The sequence below is a fragment of the Lithobates pipiens genome, unplaced genomic scaffold (genome assembly GCF_037356315.1).
Source record: "Lithobates pipiens isolate NorthernLeopardFrog02 unplaced genomic scaffold, aLitPip1_a1.2 Scaffold_22, whole genome shotgun sequence".
In the NCBI taxonomy this organism is placed as follows: domain Eukaryota; kingdom Metazoa; phylum Chordata; class Amphibia; order Anura; family Ranidae; genus Lithobates; species Lithobates pipiens.
Window position 1 is genome coordinate 38,280,301 of NW_027507784.1, and position 23,762 is coordinate 38,304,062.

Below are 23,762 nucleotides of genomic sequence, written 5' to 3' on the forward strand. Positions count from 1 at the left end.
CAAACACAGCCACTGTGCCATCAAATACAGCCACTGTGCCATCAAGCGCAGCCACTGTGCCCATCAATTGCCACCACTGTGCCATCAAGCGCAGCCACTGTGCCCATCAATTGCAATCACTGTGCCATCAAACACAGCCACTGTGCCCATCAATTGCCACCACTGTGCCATCAAACACAGCCACTGTGCCCAAACGCAGCCACTGTGTCATCAAACGCAGCCACTGTGCCATCCAACGCAGCCACTGGAACATCAAACACAATCACTGTGCTCATCAATTGCCACCACTGTGCCATCAAACGCAGTCACTGTGCCATCCAACGCAGCCACTGTGCCCATCAATTTCCGCCACTGTACTATCAAACACAGCCCCTGTGCCATCAAACGCAGCCCCTGTGCCATCAAACGCAGCCACTGTGCCATCAAATGCAGCCACTGTGCTCATCAATTGCCACCACTGTACCATCAAACACAGCCACTGTGCCATCAAATGCAGCCACTGTGCCATCAAGCGCAGCCACTGTGCCCATCAATTGCAATCACTGTGCCATCAAACACAGCCACTGTGCCCATCAAACGCAGCCACTGTAACATCAAACACAGTCACTGTGCCATTAAATGCAGCCACTGTGCCATCAAGCGCAGCCACTGTGCCCATCAAACGCTTCCACTGTGCCATCAAACGCAGCCACTGTGCCATCAAACGCTGCCACTGTGCCGTCAAATGCCACCACTGTGCCATCAATTGCCACCACTGTACCATCAATTGCTGCCACTGTACCATCAAACATAGCCACTGTGCCATCAAACGCAGTCACTGTGCCATCAATTGCCCCCACTGTACCATCAATTGCCGCCACTGTACCATCAAACATAGCCACTGTGCCATCAAACGCAGTCACTGTGCCCATCAATTGCAGCCACTGTGCCATCAAACGCAGCCACTGTGCCCATCAAACGCAGCCACTGTGTCATCAAATGCTCCCACTGTTTCCCATGAAATGCTCCCACTGTGCCCTATGAAATGCTCCCACTGTGCCCCATGAAATGCTCCCACTGTGCCCCATGAAATGCTCCCACTGTGCCCTATGAAATGCTCCCACTGTGCCCCATGAAAAGCTCCCACTGTGCCTCATCAAATTCAGCCACTGTGCCATATCAAATGCCACCAGTGTGCCCCCTGCCCACCGTCTGCACTTACCCTGTCTTGGTGGGACAGATCCTCGATGCTCCTCGATATCTACTCCCGTCCTCTCTTCCTGTGCTCTGCTATGATTGGATGCCTGATAAGGGTCCAATCACAGCGCCTGTGGTTTCAGCCAATCAGGTGATGGGTAACAGATCCGAGCACCTGATTGGCTTTTCTAACACAGCTGAGTGACCTGCGTGCAATGCATTAATCTATCTATTGGTGCTAGAGGGGGTGGCAGGATAGAGGGGGCGACCCTTATGGACACACCGCCACTAGAGTTAAGAAGTATCCAGTGGAGGGTACTGTTAATACTACAGCATGCAAATACATTTTAGACAGTTGCCCACTTCCAACCTTGTGATCACAGGTGAAGGCCCTTTTCTGTTCCAGCATGACTGTGCCCCTCTGTACAAAGCCAGCTCCATAAAGACACGACTTGACCAGTTGGGTGTGGAGGAACCTACCTGACCTGCACAGAGCCCTAACCCTAACCCTACTGAACACCTTTGGGATGAATTAGAAAGCTGATTGTAAACCAGTTCTTCTTATCCAGCATCAGTACCCGACCTCACAAAATTCCCACAGATGCATCCAAGAAACTTGTGAAGAATGTAAGCTGTTTTAATCACAAGGTGAGGGGTCTATATTAATGGTAAGAAGAGTAACAAGACATTCCTTAAGAATGCTCTCAGCTGCATGCAATATACACATATGATTTTTATCGGGCACTGAGAACTATGAGGCCAAGTTCACCATCCTAGTAAAAGCTGAGCAAAATTTGCAAAAAAAAGCACACCTATCTGTAACCGATGTCTCTTACCTTTGCAGACCGGTTCGCTCTCGTTCCAGTGGGGATCAGCTGGGTCCACGCACTCTATGACCGGCGGGCCTTGTTCGAGCATGTACCCCGCATTACAGGAGAATGAAACCAGGGTCCCCACAGAGAAGAGGGGGTCTGTGGTACTGAAATTTCCATGGGCCAAAAAAGGCTCATAACACCGCGTCTCCGAAAACACTAACAGAGAAAGAGAAAAAGATGAAAAAGGTGAGGGGATTGGTCATTTTGATTTTGAGGTGGGGATATTAAAAGATCAGTTTACCCACCAAGCAATATTTAATTTTGGAGTCTGAACCAAGTTTTCTTGACCTTTTGCATTTCCAGTAAATTCTGAAGTTCCTGGCTCTTTTCTCACCTTAACATTCTGAGCGACCACCATAGCAAAGTTTCCCAACTTTGAAGTAGATGACGGGCTTGTGTCGATGGCATCAGTATGAGATGCTTCTAAAATCATTCAGAATTCATTTGAACCTCCTGATCTGCACTGGACTTGTTTTAAGTGGATTTTGCATTCCTATTGACTAGAAGGAAATGTAAACCAGATGTGAAGGCTTCACTGCCAGTTTCCCTTACAGGCATTGGCAAAACATCGGCTGGGAAACATCGGCTGGGGTGCCGATATAACTGGATTCCAGGACAGGTAAGTTTCCAAATATTAAAAGTCATCAGCTACAGTATGTGTAGCTGCTGACGTTTAATTGTTTGCTGGAGAGGCGGGGTGGAACTCTGCTTTTACATTCAATATATCAGCTCTGCTTTTAAGTACCAATAAACAATTTTTTCCAATGGTTTTGTAAGGGACATTTTTCACACGGACGATTTTAGCAGTGGTTCCCTCAGACCCAAAACATTTTTTTAAGGGTTCTTCTTGAGTAAGAAGGCTGGGAAAGGCTGCTTTAAATACAAAGTTCACCTTTTTTTTTTCTAAATTCCAGCTTCCCTTTGTACCAACACACCTCTGTTGCATAAAAATAAAAGTTTTCTATGTTTTTTAAGACAAGGCCTTACCTTGTGTGTTCCATAGAAAAGTTCATGATTGCCTGGTTTGTAGATTTAGGACATGAAAACCAGTAAAACACAGGAAGGAGTTCAACAGTTGACCTCGCTAGCACGCACCCTGCCCCCATATTTGCACCGCAGCCTTTTTACTCAAGAGGAACCTTTGAAATAATTTTCGGGTCTCAGGGAACCCCTGCTAAAATGGGGGGTCAGTGGGAAAAATGTCCCTTACATTGCAAACCATTGGGAAAAATACTATTGGTGCTCAGAATGCCCACCTTCCATACAGCTAAAAAGATTATTGGTGTCCTGGTTCTGACAAGTGGCATTAGACCCAGAACTATGCAGGCACCATCAGGTAGGAGGTCAATCAACCACAGCTCAAGGAACCTCTAACAACCTTTGAAGGAGCCCCAGGGTTCCATGGACCATGGTTGAGAATAACTGGATTAAAGGGTCAGTTCAGCCAAAACTAACATTTAATCCCTTCCCACCTTCCTGACCTGCTATGTTTGTCTTCTCCTATTCAACCCAGCTTGCCTCTGACCCGTCTCTGGATTCTTGTCTACCTTGTGACCTCAGCCTGTATTTTGGCCTATGCATTCTGCCTTCTGATTTGGTACCTTACTGCCCGGCTCTTAACTGACCTTGGCCTGTTTCCTCAGGCTGCCTGATGTTCCTGTACTTCACTGTCCAGCTCTTGCTAACATTGGTCTGCCTTCTGACTTGGTAAGTCGCTGCCCGGGTGTTGATGACCTTCAGCTTGTATTGGTGCTACTGAATGGTTCCTTCTGCATTTCTGCATCTGATCCTTACCTGGTGGTCCACAATCAGCCAGAATCTGCTGAGCTGCCTGTAACAATGGCCCATGTGCCACTCTGTGCCCTCACATCTCCAGTGCCCACTGCCAAGGGTGTTGGACAGGAGGTGCAAGAGAAGACCTCTTTTCACCTCGATCTGCACCAGGTACATGATGAGTAAGAATGAACAGACTAGCCTAAGGTCTCTAACACATATGTTGTCCTCTTTCCTTTCTTTTCTAATTAGAATCTATGTATATCCATACATGTAAATAAACCAAACCCTTATTTAATATCTAGATGACCTTCATTAAAATCAAGACAAACTCATTTTAGAGCTCGTTCTACAAGAAGTGAATAATTAAAGTTGATTACAATTTGTCAGGATGTTTATTCAGGACAGTTTGTCAAGGGAAAGATGGAGTGCCAGACGCTAAGGGTGGACGATACCCTTTGGCACCTTCCATTATCTTCCCACAAGATGTCCATGGCCATATATAAAACATTTACACAATTTTCTGTTACCCTCCAAGAAAAATTGTTTTGTGAGACACAACCACGTGAACCAGGATAGAACCATGACAAGTTTATACCAACTCTATCAGGCCTACAATGAGCCTAATTATGCACCTTTATTTAGTAGTAAGGATCAATTCTTTTAAAGAAAATTGCAGAGAATGAGAGTTGTATGCAGCCAGTAAAAACCCCTACTGCCCGATATTCAACTATATAAGTTCACCTCTACTTCAGGAAGGTTTAGGGAAATGGCGTACCTTCATAGCGCAGGCTGAGCAGAAGAGGTGCAGTTGGGTTCTCCGAGACCAGCTCGATGTAAAGAGATTGGGCATCGCTCAGCAGACCCCGCTCTGGGGCATCATCTATATCAGAGTCGTAGATCAATGGGGAGAGGGTGGAGCTACCAGAGTGAACCACCAACCTGCAGGGAGGGTAAGAGATGGGTGAGAGATAGAGAGCAAAGGGAAGAGAGACCAAGGCAAGAAGGGACCCATACTCTAGAAGGAAGGGGGCAGGGCTACAAAGACGGGTAGGCAGAACAGGCAACTGCCTTGGGTACTTCAGCAGGAAAGGGGGGGGGTGCAAAAAGGGCAGGACCTGCAACCTATATTGTTGAAATAGTTTACAGCTCATGGGGATTAGTGCACAGTTTGGCCTTTTACCTTTGAGTGCTAAAGAACCTTATCTGGTTGGCGGGCAGTTTTGTAACCCAGTTGCCAAAATCACGCTTTTACATTTTTAAAATGAAGATTTATATAGCAGTGCTTTTAGTGAAATTCCTCTGATGTGACAATGGTTGGTAATCACCTACCACTGTGTCTTAGCTGTAAAAAAAAGTCCCATATATCTGACTTCACCAATCCAATCCACTTGCTGTAGATTTCCACAACATGAAGGAGACCTCTTTGAGTGCTAAATCTTTTGCCACCACAACATCTAAATCAAAGGCTTACCGGAGGGATGGACCTCAGAGTGCAGATGTCATTATGCACATGGGTGTGGTACAGTTCCCATAAAGGTTTCATGAATGGTCCACAGCTACAGCTTCCACTTCCAGTACCCCATCAAATCACTGATGTCCACAATATAAAAAACACTCAAAAAGGGCAAATCATCCAACGGTGATTTATTAAAGCACATCTAAAAAATGCTTCCAAAGCTTTTACATTATGCCTCCACTTAGTTTACAACGTGCGTGCTAACGTCAGCTCCCAGAAATGCTATCATTTGTATTTTGTCACTAAATGAAATCCTCAGGGGGGCGTTCCTTAGTGACGAAATGCGTAGGGTTGAGCTTCTGGATGCTGACAACAAACAATTCAAAAACACAAAAGTAATCCCCTATTTTACCTAAATAAACTGGATTTTGAATTTGGAATGACATGTGTGGGTGGCTTTATCCTCAGATGGCGATAATCGGGGGGTGGGGGGGGGGTTGTCAGGGAAAAGACTGACCTGTCATTGTCCTCATCCAAAGAGACTCTCTCGAAGTGCAGATGCAGCCGCTGTCCTTCAGATGCCTCAATTAGCCAATGGCAGCTCAGGTTGTTGCTGTGGATTGCGGTGACATCAGGGGCCACAATGCGTCCGATGGTGGCGTTACGTATCACACCTCCGCAAGTTGCTGGATTACATATGTAAAGAATATATTTTTAGGGATTATGTACATTCTGCCTGTGCAAAGGGCCACTCAGCCCTCCATCACAATGAATTTCTGTACCTCCAAAGAGCCAGTAAACCTGAGAAGTTATAACCTCGGAGGTGGGTTGGGGGTGGAGTCAAGGGGTGACTCGGGGGAGGAGTTCCTGCACATATCAGAAATTACATTTGCACCCAGACAGATTCAAATAACTCTTCTTTGCAACCATTAATGGATTATATTTTTTAGATTACGTATCAATATGCTGCTGTGATTGGCTCATGCCTTTCCTGCTGCTTTATCCAAAACCAGAAAAAAAAAATGTTGGGCTTGGATATACTTTGCAGGAAAGGCATGAGCCAATCACAGCAGCATATTGATATGTAATCTAAAAAATATAATCCATCAATGGTTGCATAGAAGAATCTGTCTGGGTGCAGATGTAATACTTGATATGTGCAGGAACTCCTCCCCGAGTCATCCCTTGACCCCGCCCCCTACCCACCTCCGAGCACCATTCCTTGGTTCCACCCCTTACCCACCTCCTAGTACCACCCCTTTTAGCCCTTGTACACACGGTCGGACATTCCGACAACAAAATCCGTCTGATTTTTTCCGACGGATTTTGTCCGAAACTGGTGTTGCATACACACGATCGGACAAAGTTGTCGGAAATTCCGATCGTTCGTAGCGTGACGACGTTATTTCGTTACGACGGGACTAAGTTCAGGCTAGTAGCCAATAGCTTTGGCATAGGAATTTGATCTGAGCATGCGTGGCCCTTTGTCTGATCGAAATTCTCTACAAATGATCGGACAAAGTCCGATCAGATCATGTTGTCGGAAAATTTTATATCCAGCTCTCAAACTTTGTTGGTCGGACATGCCGACGGAAAAAGTCAGATGGAGCCCACACACGGTCGTATTATCCGACAACACGGTCCGATCTGACATTTTCCGTCGGAATGTCCGACTGTGTGTACAAGGGCTTAGAGAATGCAGAATAATTATCATTTTGTGGTGCTAAGTATTTTGTATGGAATTTGTTAATGATAAGAAAGGCAGTAAAATAGATCTAGCAACAATGGACACCCCAGCGACAATAGATCCACCCCAGCGACAATGGACTCCCAAAAGCCAGCATCAATGGGCCCTCCAGCAGCCAGCAAAATTGGAGGGAGGGAGACTACTCCCTCAACAGTAGATCCCTCTCAGCATTGATTGACCCCCAGCAACAATAGAACCCCCTGCAAAAATATATCCCCTCCAGCAACAATAGATTCCCAAGCAGCCAGTATCAATAGACCCTCCAGCACACCCCAGCACCCCTTGCCATTCAGTTCTGAAGGTGCCGGAACTGCGTTCCTCCATGTTCCTGCTATATAAATATAAATATATACTGTATTGGAGTACCTAGCAGTGTAACACAGTCCCCACCACCTCCACCTTCCGCCCAGCCCCCCTCACCTGCACATACTGGCGCTTTGCCACTCCATTGCGGGCGGGTAATGTTCAGACAGACCAGGGAGTCTACACCCTTCAGCGTGAACCCAGGGGCACAGTGAAAGTTAGCGGTTCCTCCAGGGTGGAGGTCCGTGACAGTTACTTCTCCGTTATCCGGTCGCGGAGGGAAGACACAGCTCAGGACGTAGGCTGAGAAGATAATTAAGTACACATCCATTGAGTTAGTCAGTATAATTGGGAGTATAAAAGTCCCCCTCTCATCGTTAGGCTTTAATTTATTTTACATTATGGTGATAAAGTATGATACAACCAAGCAATAAAATATTATCATAGGCGTAAAGGCGAAGAACACAGGTCCGGAAATTGAAGGACACACCTTGGTAGCGCAGTTTGAAGGCTCCTGGGCTGGTGACGCGATAGGTTTGAAAGTGTACTGCAATGTGATTGGTTGGGCTACGGATCACCTGACCCTCAGCCATCAGGGTCTCATTGGCCAGCAGAAAGCGGCGGTCTTCTTCCACGCCCTCGATGCTCAGAGCCTCCTCTTTGGACAAGTTCAACTTCTCCACCTAAAAATAGGTCCTGATTATGAATACATTTCCTTGTGCACTGTGACAAACGTCTGTATCGGTGTAATAAATGGGCACCTTCATTCATATCATAAATGTGTATAAAAGTTATTATATGATAAGCACAAAGTTCTACGTCTCTCTTTTATAAAAGACTTCCTGGCAGGTAACTACAATTCATGGGGCCCCAGAGCAAAACTTTGAATGGGGCCCTTAGTGACCTCTCTCTGTGATGTCAACTGGGACAATAAAGTAATTGATTTTAACATACATATACATACATATCTGTGCCTACATCAAAGATGGGTAGCAGGAGAATGGTCAGCCTAGACCAGTGGTCTCTAAACTGCCACCCAGGGGCCAGATGTGGCACTTTGCTTGCCTTTATTTTGCCCTCTGGGCACTATTCTCCCCACTGACACCAACAATGGGGCACTATTCCTCTCATAGACACCAATGATGGGGCACTATTCTTCCCACTGACACCAATGATGGGGTACAATTTCTCCCACTGACACTAATGATGGGGCACTATCCCTCCCACTGACACCAATGATGGGGCACTATTCCTCCCACTGACACTAGTGATGGGGCACTATTCCTCCCACTGACACCAATGATGGGGCACAATTTCTCCCACTGACACTAGTGATGGGGCACTATTCCTCCCACTGACACCAATGATGGGGCACTACTCCTCCCCACTGACACCAATGATGGGGCACTATTCCTCCCACTGACACTAGTAATGGGGCACTATTCCTCCCACTGACACCAATGATGGGGCACAATTTCTCCCACTGACACTAGTGATGGGGCACTATTACTCCCACTGACACCAATGATGGGGCACTGTTCCTCCCACTGACATCAACGAAAGAGCACTCAAGAGAAAAGGGCCTGCTCCAGGTGTCTGGGCCACAAAAATCTCCTCCTCCTCCTCAGATATGGTGCTGGCTCAGTATGCAAAATATCATGTAAAAAGAAATTCAATCCGGATGGCCGCACTCGATAATTTCGATAGTTTCTTTATTGGTTAAAAACCATACAGCAAGTGATGGAATCAACAGCTAATGAAAAAGCACTATTCTTCCCACTGACACCAACACTGGGGTACTATTCCTCCCACTGACACCAATGATGGGGCACTATTCCTCCCACTGACACCAATGATGGGGCACTATTCCTCCCACTGACACCAATGATGGGGCCCTATTCCTCCCATTAACACTAACAATGGGGTACTATTCCTCCCACTGACACCAATGACGGGGCACTATTCCTCCCATTGACACTAACAATGGGGTACTATTCCTCCCACTGACACCAATGATGGGGCATTATTGCTCCCATTGACACCAATGATGGGGCATTATTGCTCCCATTGACACCAATGATGGGGCACTATTCCTCCCACTGACACCAACAATGGGGTACTATTCCTCCCACTGATACCAATGATGGGTCACTATTCCTCACATTGACACCAACACTGGGGCACTATTCCTCCCACTGACATCAACGCTGGGGTACTATTTCTCCCATTGACACCAACAATGGGGCACTATTCCTCCCACTGACACCAACACTGGGGTACTATTCCTCCCACTGACACCAATGATGGGGCACTATTCCTCCCATTGACACTAACAATGGGATACTATTCCTCTCATGAACACCAATGATGGGGCACTATTCCTCCCACTAATACCAACGATGGGGCACTATTCCTCCCAATGACACCAACAATAGGGAACTATTCCTCTCATGGATACCAATGATGGGGCATTGTTACGGATACCAGGGCATTTTCTACTCCTACTGGTTACGGCCCGGCCCCTCTAAATTCTGAGGGATAATAAACTGGCCTTTTAAGGCTGCCAAGTCCCTGGTTAGGATGGTTACGGTGAAGGCACATTTATGGTTCTACAATGCACTCTCACCCATGTATAACCCTATTGACAAAAACCTTTTGTGTTTTACCATATTCAACTTACCTAAAGTCAACATGCACGCTTATCGGACACTTAAGTCCACTCATTTAGTGATATTTGGATTTCCGTTAAATCGTAATACTGCATTTCAAACTCATTTTTGTATTTTGTGCATTGGCGATTAGTTTGTTTCATGGCATTTGTCTTTTTATACGCCTCATAAACTTTGTAACCACCTCATTGTTATCCAGACTATTGGATTGAATCTTAACCACTTGCCGAGCAGCCATCCCCAGAGCCGATGCGAGTGCTCAGCGGGTGCGGTGACCTCCCGCGATCGCTCATGACACACCAAGAACCCGGGATCTGTGTGTGTAAACACAGAGCCCAGTTCTCGAAGGGGAGACGAGACTGATTGTGTGTTCATACAAAGTATGAACAGCGATCTGTCATCTCACATATACAGTCCCCTCCCCCCTTCAGTTAGAACACAGAGAGGCAACGCATTTAACCCCTTGATCGCCCCCTAGTGTTAACCCCTTCCCTGCCAGTGACATTTATACAGTAATCAATGCATTTTTATAGCGCTGTATAAATGCCAATGGTCCCAAAAATGTGTCAAAAGTGTCCGATGTGTCCACCATAATGTCGCAGTCCTGATAAAAATCGCAGATCGCCGCCATTACTAGTAAAAAAAAAAACAATAATAATAAAAATGCTATAAATCTATCCCCTGTTTTGTAGACGCTATAACTTTTGCGCAAACCAATCAATATATGTTTATTGTGATTTTTATTTCCAAAAATATGTAGCAGAATACATAGCGGCCTAAACTGAGAAAAAATGAGCTAGTTTTAAAAAAAATTGGGATATTTATTATAGCAAAAAGTAAAAAAATATTGTGTTTTTTTTTTCAAAATTTACGCTCTTTTTTTGTTTATAGCGTAAAAAATAAAAACCGCAGGGGCGATCAAATACCACCAAAAGAAAGCTCCATTTGTGGGGGAAAAAGGACGTCAATTTTGTTTGGGTGCAGCGCCGCAGGACCGCACAATTGTCAGTTTAAGCGACACAGTGCCGAATCGCAAAAAATGGCCTGATCATTCAGCAGCCAAATCTTCCGGGGTAAACCCTTTGTAAAAGAAGGATAATAAACTAGGCATTTTTTTTTTTTTTTTTTTTAGAAAGTTTAGATCCCCCGGGCATAGACAGTACACCACCAATGAGGGGGATAGAAGTTGCTTGGGAGGGGCAACAGTGCAGGGAAATCCCTTTAAATGTACTTAGTGACTTACTGGTATTTTTTAGCATCCACTAATCTTTTATGAAGTATAAAAACCAGAAAGTGACAAACATGCTTTATTATTCAGTAGAAAAATGTAAAAAGTGTATTATTATTTGAATTATATATTATTACATATTCATTAGTGTTCCTATGCACACTTCCTCTATAGCCTTAAAGTGGTTGTAAACCCTTCCAGTGAAGTGACTGGCCACAGGAAATACACAGAGACGAAACAAATCCTCCTACATAAGTTGTACCTGTTTAGCTGCAGTCTTCTCTTCTCTACATTCACTCAAAGTGCTGAATTTACACAGGATTTCCCAGCTCTGAATAGCAAGGGGCAAAGAGCTGAAGTTACATCAGTGAGGAGAGCTCTGAGAGCCGATTGGAGGGAAGAGACACCCCCTCCCCCTTCCCCTTTCAAAACAGGAACTCAGCTGAGGCTGTCAATCAGCTGGAGTTCCCTCCCCTGTCACCATTTTCCTCTTGGTGTCAGGAAAAATCCTCAGAAGTGATTCATGCTGATAGCAGAGGAAGTGGACAGAAATGAAACTTAGTGCTGTGGATTGAGACACTAGAGGGATAGGCTTTGTTCATATTTCATGTCTGAGGTTTACAACCACTTTAATACAAGCTTCCATTTTTTTTGCAGAATTACAAACCTCAAATTTATTCATTTGTAGCTAAAAATCTTTTAAGGTGAGGAACAACGAATTAAGTATAAAGGGTTAATATTAGAGGGCTGACCAGAAGACAATAAATTGACTCGCAGTTGGGGGAAGCAAGGGAGATCAGTATCGGATCTGTGTCATCTTAACATGCACAACCCCCCTAGTTGCCCTCCCTCCCTATTGTGGCTGCCCTATGGCAGCCACAATATGTCAAAATTAAATCTAATTTGTTTATTCGTTGTGTCAGTGTAACATTCCAGGCATTTAATGCCTCTCATCGTAAATTGTCCAGACCATGCCCTGCAACCAACATCGGCAGCAATGATAATGATTGCCCCCCTCAGGATGCCTTCAGTTTAATCAGTACATGCTTTATTCACTAATACCAAGCCCTGAGGAAGGGAGACCCTCAACCCCCAAAACCTGTTGGCTGTTTATGATAAAAAGAGTCTGAAAAAAAATGTCTCTGGACTTTTTACATTCTGATTTTGGGGCTTTTCTAATGGCACACTCAGTTCATATTTTGTAGAGAAGGGTGTCAGCTATGAGACTTACCCGAATCTCCACTCCATAACCGAGGTACACGGACACACTGTACGTACAGTCCAGACCACCAAAGAAACTTCCACCAGAGTATTCCGGAGCCTCCAGAATACCCTCCAACTCCGAAATATTGTTGTTACACAGAACTGGAAGAACAGGAAAAATGCAGACGATATCAATACACTACATTTCGGAGTAATGTCAGCTTTGTAAGAATTAAATTAAAAATTAAATTAAATTAAATTATAAATATAAAGCAGTGATGTCATCCCCAAATACCCTACAGTGATACTTCAGGTCTAGGTAGAGTGTTGTGGGATCCTGATAAGCTGCTGGTTTCCTATGGCTACGCTAGTAGTGAGATCTCCCAGTCATATTTCCCAGCTCTGCTACTGCACACCCGAGAGTTTCAGGGGTTCCCACCCACCTTTGTGTGCTCCAACTCCTCCTTCTACTGTCTGCATAACATAAAATACATAATCAAGTAAGGATGGTGGGAACCCCTCGTAATGAGCACAGCAGGTGTACAGACCTAGGAACTCAGCACAGGGATGGTGAGAACCCCTCATAATGGGCACAGAAGGTGTACAGACCCGGGAACTTGGCACAGGGATGGTGGGAACCCCTCATAATGGGCACAGCAGGTGTACAGACACCTGGTCACTCAGCACAGGGATGGTGGGAACCCCTCACAATGGGCACAGCGGATGTGCTGACCTGGGAACTCAGCACAGGGATGGTGGGAAACCCTCATAATGGGCACAGCAGGTGTGCAGACCCAGGAACTCAGCACAGGGATGGTGGAAATCTCTCATAATGGGCACAGCAGGTGTACAGACCTAGGAACTAAGCAAAGGGATGGTGGCAACCCCTCAATGGGCACTGCAGGTGTACAGACCTGGGAACTCAGCACAGGGATGGTGGGAACCCCTCATAATGGGCACAGAAGGTGTACAGACCTGGGAACTCAGCACAGGGATGGTGGGAACCCCTCATAATGGGTACAGCAGGTGTACAGACCCGGGAACTCAGCACAGGGATGGTGGGAACCCCTCACAATGTTCACAGCGGGTGTGCTGACCTGGGAACACAGCACAGGGATGGTGGGAACCCCTCATAATGGGCACAGCAGGTGTACAGACCTGGGAACTCAGCACAGGGATGGTGGGAACCCCTCATAATGGGTACAGCAGGTGTACAGACCCGGGAACTCAGCACAGGGATGGTGGGAACCCCTCATAATGGGCACAGCAGGTGTACAGACCCAGGAACTCAGCATAGAGATGGTTGGGACCTCTCATTATGGGCACAGCTGATGTGCTGAACAGGAAAACTCAGTGCAGGGATGGTGTGAACCCTTCATGTTATATGAGTATTGGGTAGACCAAACTTTTAAATTTCCAGAACAGTGATGCCACGCCTCTAAAATACTACTTTATCTAGCCTTGTGATGTCACAGCAATATATAACATAGTATAAAGTCGCAATGTCAAAGCTATAAAATATAACATACTTGGACAACAGAGATCAAGTTCATATGAAATATATCTGATATTATTACTGTAGTGATGTCACTGCTATAATTTATAGCATATCTGGAGAGCAGTTACATATTATTGTCAGAGTAGCAATGTCACCCCCATAAAATATAATAGATAGGTGCAGTGTAATGTCACTCCCATAAAATATAATAGATAGGTGCAGTGTGATGTCACCCCCATAAAATATAATAGATAGTTGCAGTGTGATGTCACTCCCATAAAATATAATAGATAGTTGCAGTGTGATGTCACTCCCATAAAATATAATAGATAGTTGCAGTGTGATGTCACTCCTTTTATACATGGGGAGTCACTCTTGGAAAATAGAACTGATATTTCTACAGTAATGATGTATCTCTTGTGAAATGTAACAAATCTGACAACTCCTATCACTCCTATAGAGTTTTTAGAGTGATGATGTCATATAAATAGAACATCAATAGTTGTATAATTCTCACCGGGGCTGTGTACTGTGGTGACGGTGGTGGTAGTGATCAGGGTGGTGGTCGTCTCTTCCTCCCCCTCGGCAGAGGGCCCCGGGCCTCCTGTAGGTGCCGGTGATGGAGGGGTCAGGGTACTGAGAGGTGGCGGCAGAGAGAAAGCCCCACCAACGGCTGTGGTGAGGACCCCGGAGGTCTCGCTGACCCCTGCCAGAGCCAGGTCATCGGTCAACGCCACGGGGGCGCCCAGGGTGGGGATGGAGGTGGTGCCAACTGTGCGGACACAAGACCAAATAACATAATGAAATCAAACATACATGATATTAATTTTGGTGAACAGGTCATTAGACAGGTGCAGTTCTTTTAGTTCCAAATTGAAATTTCGGATACATTTTATGTATTTGAGTTGATCCAGAGGAAGGCGGAAAAAAACCCCAACAAAGCATGATCCAGAACAGAGCAAACAATAGAAAATAATAGAATAAAAAATATAGAAAGAATATAACAATATAACCATTTTCCAAAATTCTAATTTTGAACAGAATAAATTAGAATTTCGAATAGAATAGAAAAGAATAGAATATAATAGAAAAGAAACGAACATAAAAAAAAATTGAATAAAATGCAATAGAAAGAATATAACCTTCTTCCGAAGTTCAGATTTCTAATAGAATAAATTTGATTCCAAATGGAATTCAATTTGAATTCGAATGGCATTCAAAAAATTCAAATCGACTTGAATTCGAATAAATGAAAAGAATTCCGAAAACAAATTAAACAAAATTTAACTAAATTGATTTATGTAAAGAACGAATGGAAACAAAACAATTTTCTTTTTGTTCTGCACATGTCTACAGGTCATTTACAGTAGATAGGTGTTTTAAAAGTAGATGCAAATCTTTACTGAATAACATTCTAGGCTCTTGCCTAGAGTGGTGGCAAGAAGAATGCCAAGGGGAGGGGCCATATCAGCCCCCCGCCCTTCTGCTTGATTCCTGCCACCGCTTATAATGAGAGATTTCATCAACAGGGTGTATCAACAACATCCTCCTTCCTCAGGTCCCATCAGAATGGAATACCCAACAGCATATACTGTATAATAGAATACACAGGCCCTAGTCCATAACAACACATTACACATCACACTTTTTTTTGTGTGTTGGATATAGTGTAAGGATTAGAGCCCCTGTCAGGTTTTTATTGCTTATATAGAAAAAAGTGTAGCGCTATATTACAAAAATGACCACAATGTGGATATAACCTCCTGTGGATATTTATATCCACTTTCTGTTATGGCTATGGGACAGGAAGTGAAGAGAAATCTCCCCTAAGGGACATAGATGACCCAAAATAAAATAAAAAATATTACAGGGCTTTACTCTATCCAAAATGGCTCCATCACTCCCCACGCTGACCGTCCTTGGCCCGCCCCTTTCATTCATTGGATTTCAGTTCTTTCAATCATGGAGACTCAGTATCACATGTTGGCGTTACCTAGGGGGGTCTGCATATAAATACGGCCTGCGCAGGAACAGGGGCGGACTGACCATTCGGCCCCTCTGGCACTGCCCGAGGGCCCTGGGCCACTACGGGGCCCCATCAAGGTTTCCAGCCTCAGTAAAACCAGGGACAGTATGAAAAAATCTGTGTTTTTTTTTTTTTTTTTTCATCTGTCTCTGAAATGTCCCTTACCGACATCCTTTTGGTCTAAAAATGCTGAGATTATTGCTGCCCCACCTCTCCAGTACCTTCTCAGCCAATAGAAACATGTCTGTGTATACTGTGTGTACATGTATGTGTATACTGTGTGGCCCCATAATCTCTGATTGCCTGGGGGGCCCCATAATCTCTGATTGCCCGGGGGCCCAATGAGTTGTCAGTCTGCCCCTGCCCAGGAACGCCCACTCCTCCAGACTGATACCCAACCATCAAGGCATTTTGATATTTGCATAACTCCTCCCAAGAGCCAGCCCATTGCTTGCATCAGGGAGGAGTACTGAGGCCGGGTGCTGTGATGTGTTCAGGAAGCTAGGTCCAGCCCCCTGCTGACTCCTCCCACCGGCCGTGATCTGCGTAGAGAATCATAGAGACCCAGTGATGACATTAATAGGTCTAAAATAAGGTATGCAATAAAAACAGAATTATTATTATTTTTTTTAATATTTCAGATATTATCAGATTAAACTTGTAGTTCCCAGTGGTAATGCCACCTTCCATAGCGGGATGCAGGGTTGGGTGCCAATATTGAGAAACCCAGTGGTTCTGTAGTGGGTTCAGGGCACTGCAGAAGGCCCACCAGTAAAATTCCCACTGTGTGCTACTTGTATGCCAATGTTACCTTTGTTACCAATGTTACCCTCTCAACCGCCCCCCCCCCCCCCATCATCATCAGCCAGCAGCACCCCAACTCTCACCTGCAAAGAAGCTCTCCTGACCCAGGAAATCTTTCTTCATCACAGCCTGATGTACCAGCTGCTCCAGGGAGACGGGGTCCGAGCGCCCCATGGACGGTGTGTGCAGCAGTTCTGGGATGTCTGTACTCTCCTCATCCAGCAGGGGCAGTCCTGAGCAAGAGAGACAACGCATAGACATGTTAAAGAGACCCCGTCACCAACTCTAATCATTGCAGGTAAAAAAAGTAAAGAAACTGAAATACTTACAGCATTTTTCCTTTCTATAAATAATTTTGTATTCATTAGGGGAATGTCCCTTTGAACTTGCTAGAAAAATTGATTACTAAAGGAAGAGTCAGTTTCCTAGCACAGCTCCCTCCCTCCTTGTTCCTCACAGCCACCCCGCCCCCGTTCTGGAAGTGGGTAATTTTATTGCAGGTGCTGACAGGAAACATACTGCCAGGAGGAGAGAGCAGAGTGAGCGGAATAAAGACCTTATTGTTTAATATATATATATATATATATATATATATATATATATATATATATATATATATATAAACACACATACAGTGTGTATATATATATATATATATATATATATATATATATATATATATATATATATATATATATATATATATATATAAACACACATACAGTGTGTATATATATATATATATATATATATATATATATATATATGTATATATATATATATATATATAAACACACATAGAGTATATATATATATATATATATATATATATATATATATATATATATATATATATATATATATATATATATATATATATTAAACAATAGAGTCTTTATTCCACTCACTCTGCTCTCTCCTCCTGGCAGTATGTTTCCTGTCAGCACCTGAATGGCTGCCACTCCCTCTCCAAGTCTGAAAAAAAGAAGAATCCCCTGTGTGGTGGACAATAATGTTTCAAAGGATTTTTAGTAAGGTATATTAATAGTTTAAAAAAAAAAATATTTATGAAATGTATAGAAAAAATATATAAAAACATTGAATGTTTAAACACGTCTAAAATGTATACACCGTCATATGCATAAATGTACAATACAGTTTGTGATTTCTTGTACCTGACGCGTTTCAGAGTACTAAGTTGCCTCCTTCTTCAGGGATATAAGCAAGAAGAAACTATAATTAAATGTTATAACTGTGTAATCAACATTCCAGTAGTTATGTCTTTAAAAAAACATGCGAGGGTACAAATGCATGCAAGTTCTCATTTAGGAGACCCCCAGTGGCGTGAATGTGCGCAGATGTCTACAGATATCGCACCCAGGAGGAAGCCCGCCGCTAGCCCAGCACTCCCTCCTCCACCATAGGAGGGATGACCAACCAGTGGGTAGGGAGAGCCTGAAGACACGCTGGGGTCAAAGTCTCTCCAAGTCTGGGTGCTGCTGTGAAGGAGATGACAGAAGGCGGATATCAGAGTGATACAGGAACTTGCACTCGCTTCCTAACCTCCAAACTCCAAAAAATCAATCTAAAGCCCCATACACACGGTCGGACTTGTACAAACTTTTCCGTGGACTTTTGTACAAAGTGTGTTGTCCACAAGTTTGTATTGCATACACACGGTCGGACTTTTTGACAACAAACACGAACGTAATGACGTCACAACGTACTGACGCCGCTTCAAAAGAGGACGTTCAATGACTCCAGCGCCACCTTTGGTCAACTTCTGTATTGTAGTCTGATCGTTTGCAATGGTTCTGAGCATGCGTGTTTGTACCTTGTACAAAAGTCCGATGCTTTTGCGTACACACGGTAGGACTTTGCTCCATCGGACTTCTGTTGTCAAAAAGTTTGTCCGTTCGCAGAGCCAACAAAAGTCCGATGAAAACAGAAAAAGTTTGTCCGATGGAGCGTACACACAGTCGGATGTTGCTCCAAAACAGCTAATTTGCATGTTTGTTGTCAAAAAGTCCGACCGTGTGTACGGGCCTTTATCCTCATCTCAACACTGAACTCCAAACCTGAACCTAAGTCTTCACCTCAACCTAATACCTAACCCTAAGACCCCTTTCACACCAGGGCGTTTTGCAGGCGCTATAGCGTTAGAAATAGCGCCTGCAAAACGCCCTAAAGAAGCTGCACCATTGTTTCTAGTGTGAAAGCCCAGAGGGCTTTCACACTACAGCGGTGCGCTGGCAGGACGTCAGAAAAAAGTCCTGCCAGCAGCTTCTTTGGAGCGGTGAAGGAGCGGTGTGTTTACCGCTCCTCCACCGCTGCTGCCCATTGAAATCAATGGGGCAGCGCTGTAATCCCGCCGGCAAAACGCCGCTATTGCGGCGTATTGCTGGCGGTTTTAACCCTTTCGCGGCCGCTAGCGGGGGGTAAAAGCGCCCCGCTAGCGGCCGAAATGCGCCGCAAATCGGCGGTAAAACGCAGCTAAAAATAGCGGCGTTTTACCGCTGACGCAAGTTGCGGTGTGGTGTGAAAGGGGTCTAAACCTCAACCTAAGCGCTCACCTCAACCTAAGATCTAACCCTAAACCTGAACCTAACCCTTCACATCAACCTAAGACCTAACTCTAAGACCCCTTTCACACCACACCACACCTTGCGTCGGCGGTAAAACGCTGCTATTTTTAGCGGCGTTTTACCGCCGGATTTGCGGCGCATTTCGGCCGCTAGCGGGGCGCTTTTACCCCCCGCTAGTGGCCGCGAAAGGGTTAAAACCGCCGGCAATACGCCGCAATAGTGGCGTTTTGCAGGCGGCATTACAGCGCTGCCCCATTGATTTCAATGGGCAGCAGCGGTGGAGGAGCGGTAAACACACCGCTCCTTCACCGCTCCAAAGAAGCTGCTGGCAGGACTTTTTTCTGACGTCCTGCCAGCGCACCGCTGTAGTGTGAAAGCCCTCTGGGCTTTCACACTAGAAACAATGGTGCAGCTTCTTTAGGGCGTTTTGCAGGTGCTATTTCTAACGCTATAGCGCCTGCAAAACGCCCTGGTGTGAAAGGGGTCTAAAACTGAACCTAAACCTTCACCTCAAACTAAGACCTAAACTTAACCCTGAACCTAACCCTTCACCTCAACCTAAGACCTAGCCCTAAACCTGAACCTAACCCTTCACTTAAACCCAGGACCTAAACCTAAACCTAACCCTTCACCTCAACTTAAGACGTAACCCTAAACCTGAACCTAAGACCTAAACGTAACCCTTTACCGCAATGTAAGACCTAATCCTAAACCTGAACCTAAAACTTTCCCTCAACCTAAGACCTAACCCTAAACCTATACCCTTCACCTCAACATAAGACCTAACCCTAAACCTGAACCTGACCCTTTTCCTCATCCTAAGACCTAACCCTAAACCTATACCCTTCACCTCAACATAAGACCTAACCCTAAACCTGAACCTGACCCTTTTCCTCATCCTAAGACCAAGCCCTAAACCTGAACCTAACCCTTCATCTCAACTGAAGACCTTACCTTAAACCTGAACCTAACCCTTCACCTTGACCTAATCTCTAACCCTAAACCTGAACCTAAACCTTCACCTCAACCTAAGACCTAACCCTAAACCTGAACCTAACCCTTTACCTCAACCCAAGACCTAACGCTAATCCTGAACCTAACCCCTTACCTCAACCTAAGATCTAATGCTAAACCTGAACCTAATCCTTCACCTCAACATAAAACCTAAATCTGAAGCTAACCCTTCACCTCAACCGAAGACCTAACCCTAAACATGAAGCCAACCCTTCACCTCAACAGAAGACCTAACCCTAAACCTGAACCTAACCCTTCACCTCAACCTAACCCTAAAACTAACTCTTCACCTCAACCTAAGACCTAACCCTTCACCTCAACCTAAAATCTAACCCTAAACCTTATCCTTCATCTCAACCTAAGACCTAAACCTGAAGCTATGCCTTCACCTCAACCTAACACCTAACCCTAAACCTAACCCTTCACCTCAACCTAACACCTAATCCTAAATCTTAAACTAATGTTTCACCTCAAACTACCACCTAAACCTTAGCCTAAGCCTTCACCTCAACCTAACACCAAACCCTAAATCTTAACCTAACATTTCACACCAACCGAACACTGAGCCCAAAGCACAAAGCCTTAACCTAACCCTTCAACTCAACCTTAGACTTTACCTTAAGCTTCAACCTAACCTTTCACCTCAAGCTACCACCAAGCCCTATACCCTAATGTAAACCTTTACCTAAACCGTAATTTAATCCTCAACCTAAGACCTAACTCTAAACCTGAACCTAACCCTTAAAAATCTTTGCCTCATTCTAACACCAAACACTAAGCCTTAACCCAACCTTTTACCTCAGGGTAACACAGAATCAAAAAACCTAAAAAAAAACTCAAAAACCTAACCCTTCACATAAACCTTAACCCAGCTCTCAGATCACCTTAACCTAGGACCTAACTCTAAACCCTAACCCTTCACCCAAACCTTAATCTAATTCCTTCACCTAAACCTCAGCCTAACTCTGACCCTAAAACTAAAGTTTCACCTCAAACTACCACCTAAACCTTAACCTAACCATTCACCTCAATCTTCACACCTAACGCTAAACCTTAACAAACCCTTCACCTCAACCTCACAACTAACCCTAAACCTTCATACCCCAGACCTTTATCTTAACATAACGCCTAACCCCAAACCTCAGCCTAACCCTTCATGCTATCCTAACACCTATATCCTATATATCCTAACCTAAACCCTTACCTTAATATACCACATAACCCTAAACCTTCACTTTGGCATTCCACCCATCCCTAAATTATAATCTAACCCTTCACCTCAACCTATCTCTTAACCCTAAACCTCAACCTAACCCTTGACTTTCACCTAAAACCAACCTATAAACTTTATCCTAATCCTTCTCTTCCACCCAACTCCAAATCATAATCCTTAACCTAATCCTTTACCTTTCCTTATTCTCCAAAATACAAACCTTCCAAACCTAACCCCAAACCTTAATCTATCACTAAATCTAACGTTTAAAGTAGACCTGTACTTATTACACCTTGAGTAAAGTAACCCTGAAGCTTAGTGGTAGGAGCCCAATCTCCTGCTTACCTTAGCCACACTCCTCTGCCTTCCAAGACCCTGCTTTAGCTTGGTTGTCCTGCGTATGACCCAACCTTTACCTAATTAGGTACTTAATAACCAAGAAGGGAATTAATTTGTCTTTCTCTGCTTTCTTATTTACAGACTAGAAACATGGGAACATTAAGTGTATCTAAACCCAAGAACTTAATTTATTGCAGCTTACTAGTCCTTAGACGTGGTGGCTGTATTCGTTTTCTTTTTTAGACTTCACCTGATTATCCTGCCAGTAACATACTTCTTGTTCTTGGGTGGCAGCACTCAATCACCATACTGTATCTACGGAGGCCCAGCGTTTGTGACCCTAGGCAAGACTACAGAATACCTCCCCCTCTCCTAATCTCCAATATGGGGTTGGGGGGTGTTCTGAAGAACTGGCCATGATGATAACACTGCTGATTTATAAAGATGCAGGAAGTATCAGCTTGGTATATATTGGTTATGTTTATCAGACCAAAAGAAAGCAAATACGGGGAGGTTTCTTTTGTTAGGTTTTAATCTTTTCTGAGAACATTGGCCAATTCCCTTCTCCCCGACCCTTTTTTTTATATGTTTCCATGGCTTCCTGCTGATGTTGTAATCACATATCTCGGATTCTCAGAATTTTCCTAGATTCTCAGAAATCATCCCAGTCTTATTCTGTTTATATAAAGGTCAGGCTGATTTACACATAGTATATAAAATTTACGCTCATTATTTTCAGGGGGATGTCCCGATACATATTATTATAACCCAGACTTTCTCCAATCATTTTACTGTGTAGGAACCCTTAAAATCATTTTCAGGAAACCTCTGCTAAAATGATTATATAGCACCTACAGCTCAATGTACAATTTAGTTTACAATAGCCTTCATTAAATGGCCCAGACCGAGTGATGACCAGTCTAGACAGTCAGCCTTCCAGCCTACTGTCGTTGGTTGTTAGCGCCACCAGTGTCCCAGCAACCAATGACGTCATTTCTGTGCCCTGTCCTCTTTAGCAAGTTTCTCCACCCAGCTCCCACCCCCTGCAGCACGCTTCTTCTTAAGGCTCCCGCCTCCCGCTGCTTGGCTACAGGGATCATCTATCGGGTACACCAGAGAAGTTAAGGATGGGCATTCTATTGTATGGGGGCACTCTGATGGAGACACCTGATCTATGGGGGCACCCACATGGGGACACCTGCTCTATGGGGTACGGTAATGAGGACACCCACTCTCTGATGGGGACACCTGCTCTAATGGGGACACTGTGATGGGGATACCTGCCCTCTGTTGGGGAAACTCTTATGGGGACACCTGCTCTATGATGGGGACACCTGCTCTATGATGAGGACAGACTGATGGGGAAACCTAATGTAAAAGGGAACTCTGATAGGGATACCTGCTCTATTGGGGCACTCTAATGGCCACACCTGATGTAAAGGAGCATGCTGATGGGGACACCGGCCCTCCAATGGGGACACTCTGATATGGACACCTGTTCTATGGGGGCACTCTGATGGGGACACCTGTTCTATGGGGGCACTCTGATGGGGACACCTGTTCTCTGATGGGGACACCTGCTCTATGGGGGCATTCTTATGGGGACAAAAGCCCTCTGATGGGGACACTCTGATGAGGACACCTGTTCTATGGGAGCACTCTGATGGGGACACCTATTCTCTGATGAGGACACCTGTTATATGGGAGCACTCTGATGGTGACACCTATTCTTTAATGGGGACACCTGCCGTTTGATGGGGACATCTACTCTATGGTGTACTCTAATGGGGACACCTGCTCTCTAATGGGGACACTGTGATGGGGAAGACTGCCCTCTGTTGGGGAAACTC

At 44.7% G+C, this 23,762-nt stretch overlaps 1 protein-coding gene across 1 annotated transcript in view; it reads right to left on the bottom strand.

Moving 5' to 3' along the window:
• The window catches only part of SEZ6L2 (seizure related 6 homolog like 2), a 79,995-nt gene that overhangs the window by 44,108 nt on the left and 12,125 nt on the right, over window positions 1-23,762 (bottom strand). The window contains exons 2-9 of the mRNA XM_077447365.1: window positions 16,845-16,994; window positions 14,449-14,703; window positions 12,462-12,595; window positions 7,824-8,016; window positions 7,451-7,636; window positions 5,801-5,969; window positions 4,603-4,766; window positions 2,013-2,207 (exon numbers count right to left, since the gene is read on the bottom strand). Of these exons, the coding sequence (XP_077303491.1) occupies window positions 2,013-2,207; window positions 4,603-4,766; window positions 5,801-5,969; window positions 7,451-7,636; window positions 7,824-8,016; window positions 12,462-12,595; window positions 14,449-14,703; window positions 16,845-16,994 (1,446 nt within the window). The remainder of the gene's footprint in view (window positions 1-2,012; window positions 2,208-4,602; window positions 4,767-5,800; window positions 5,970-7,450; window positions 7,637-7,823; window positions 8,017-12,461; window positions 12,596-14,448; window positions 14,704-16,844; window positions 16,995-23,762) is intronic.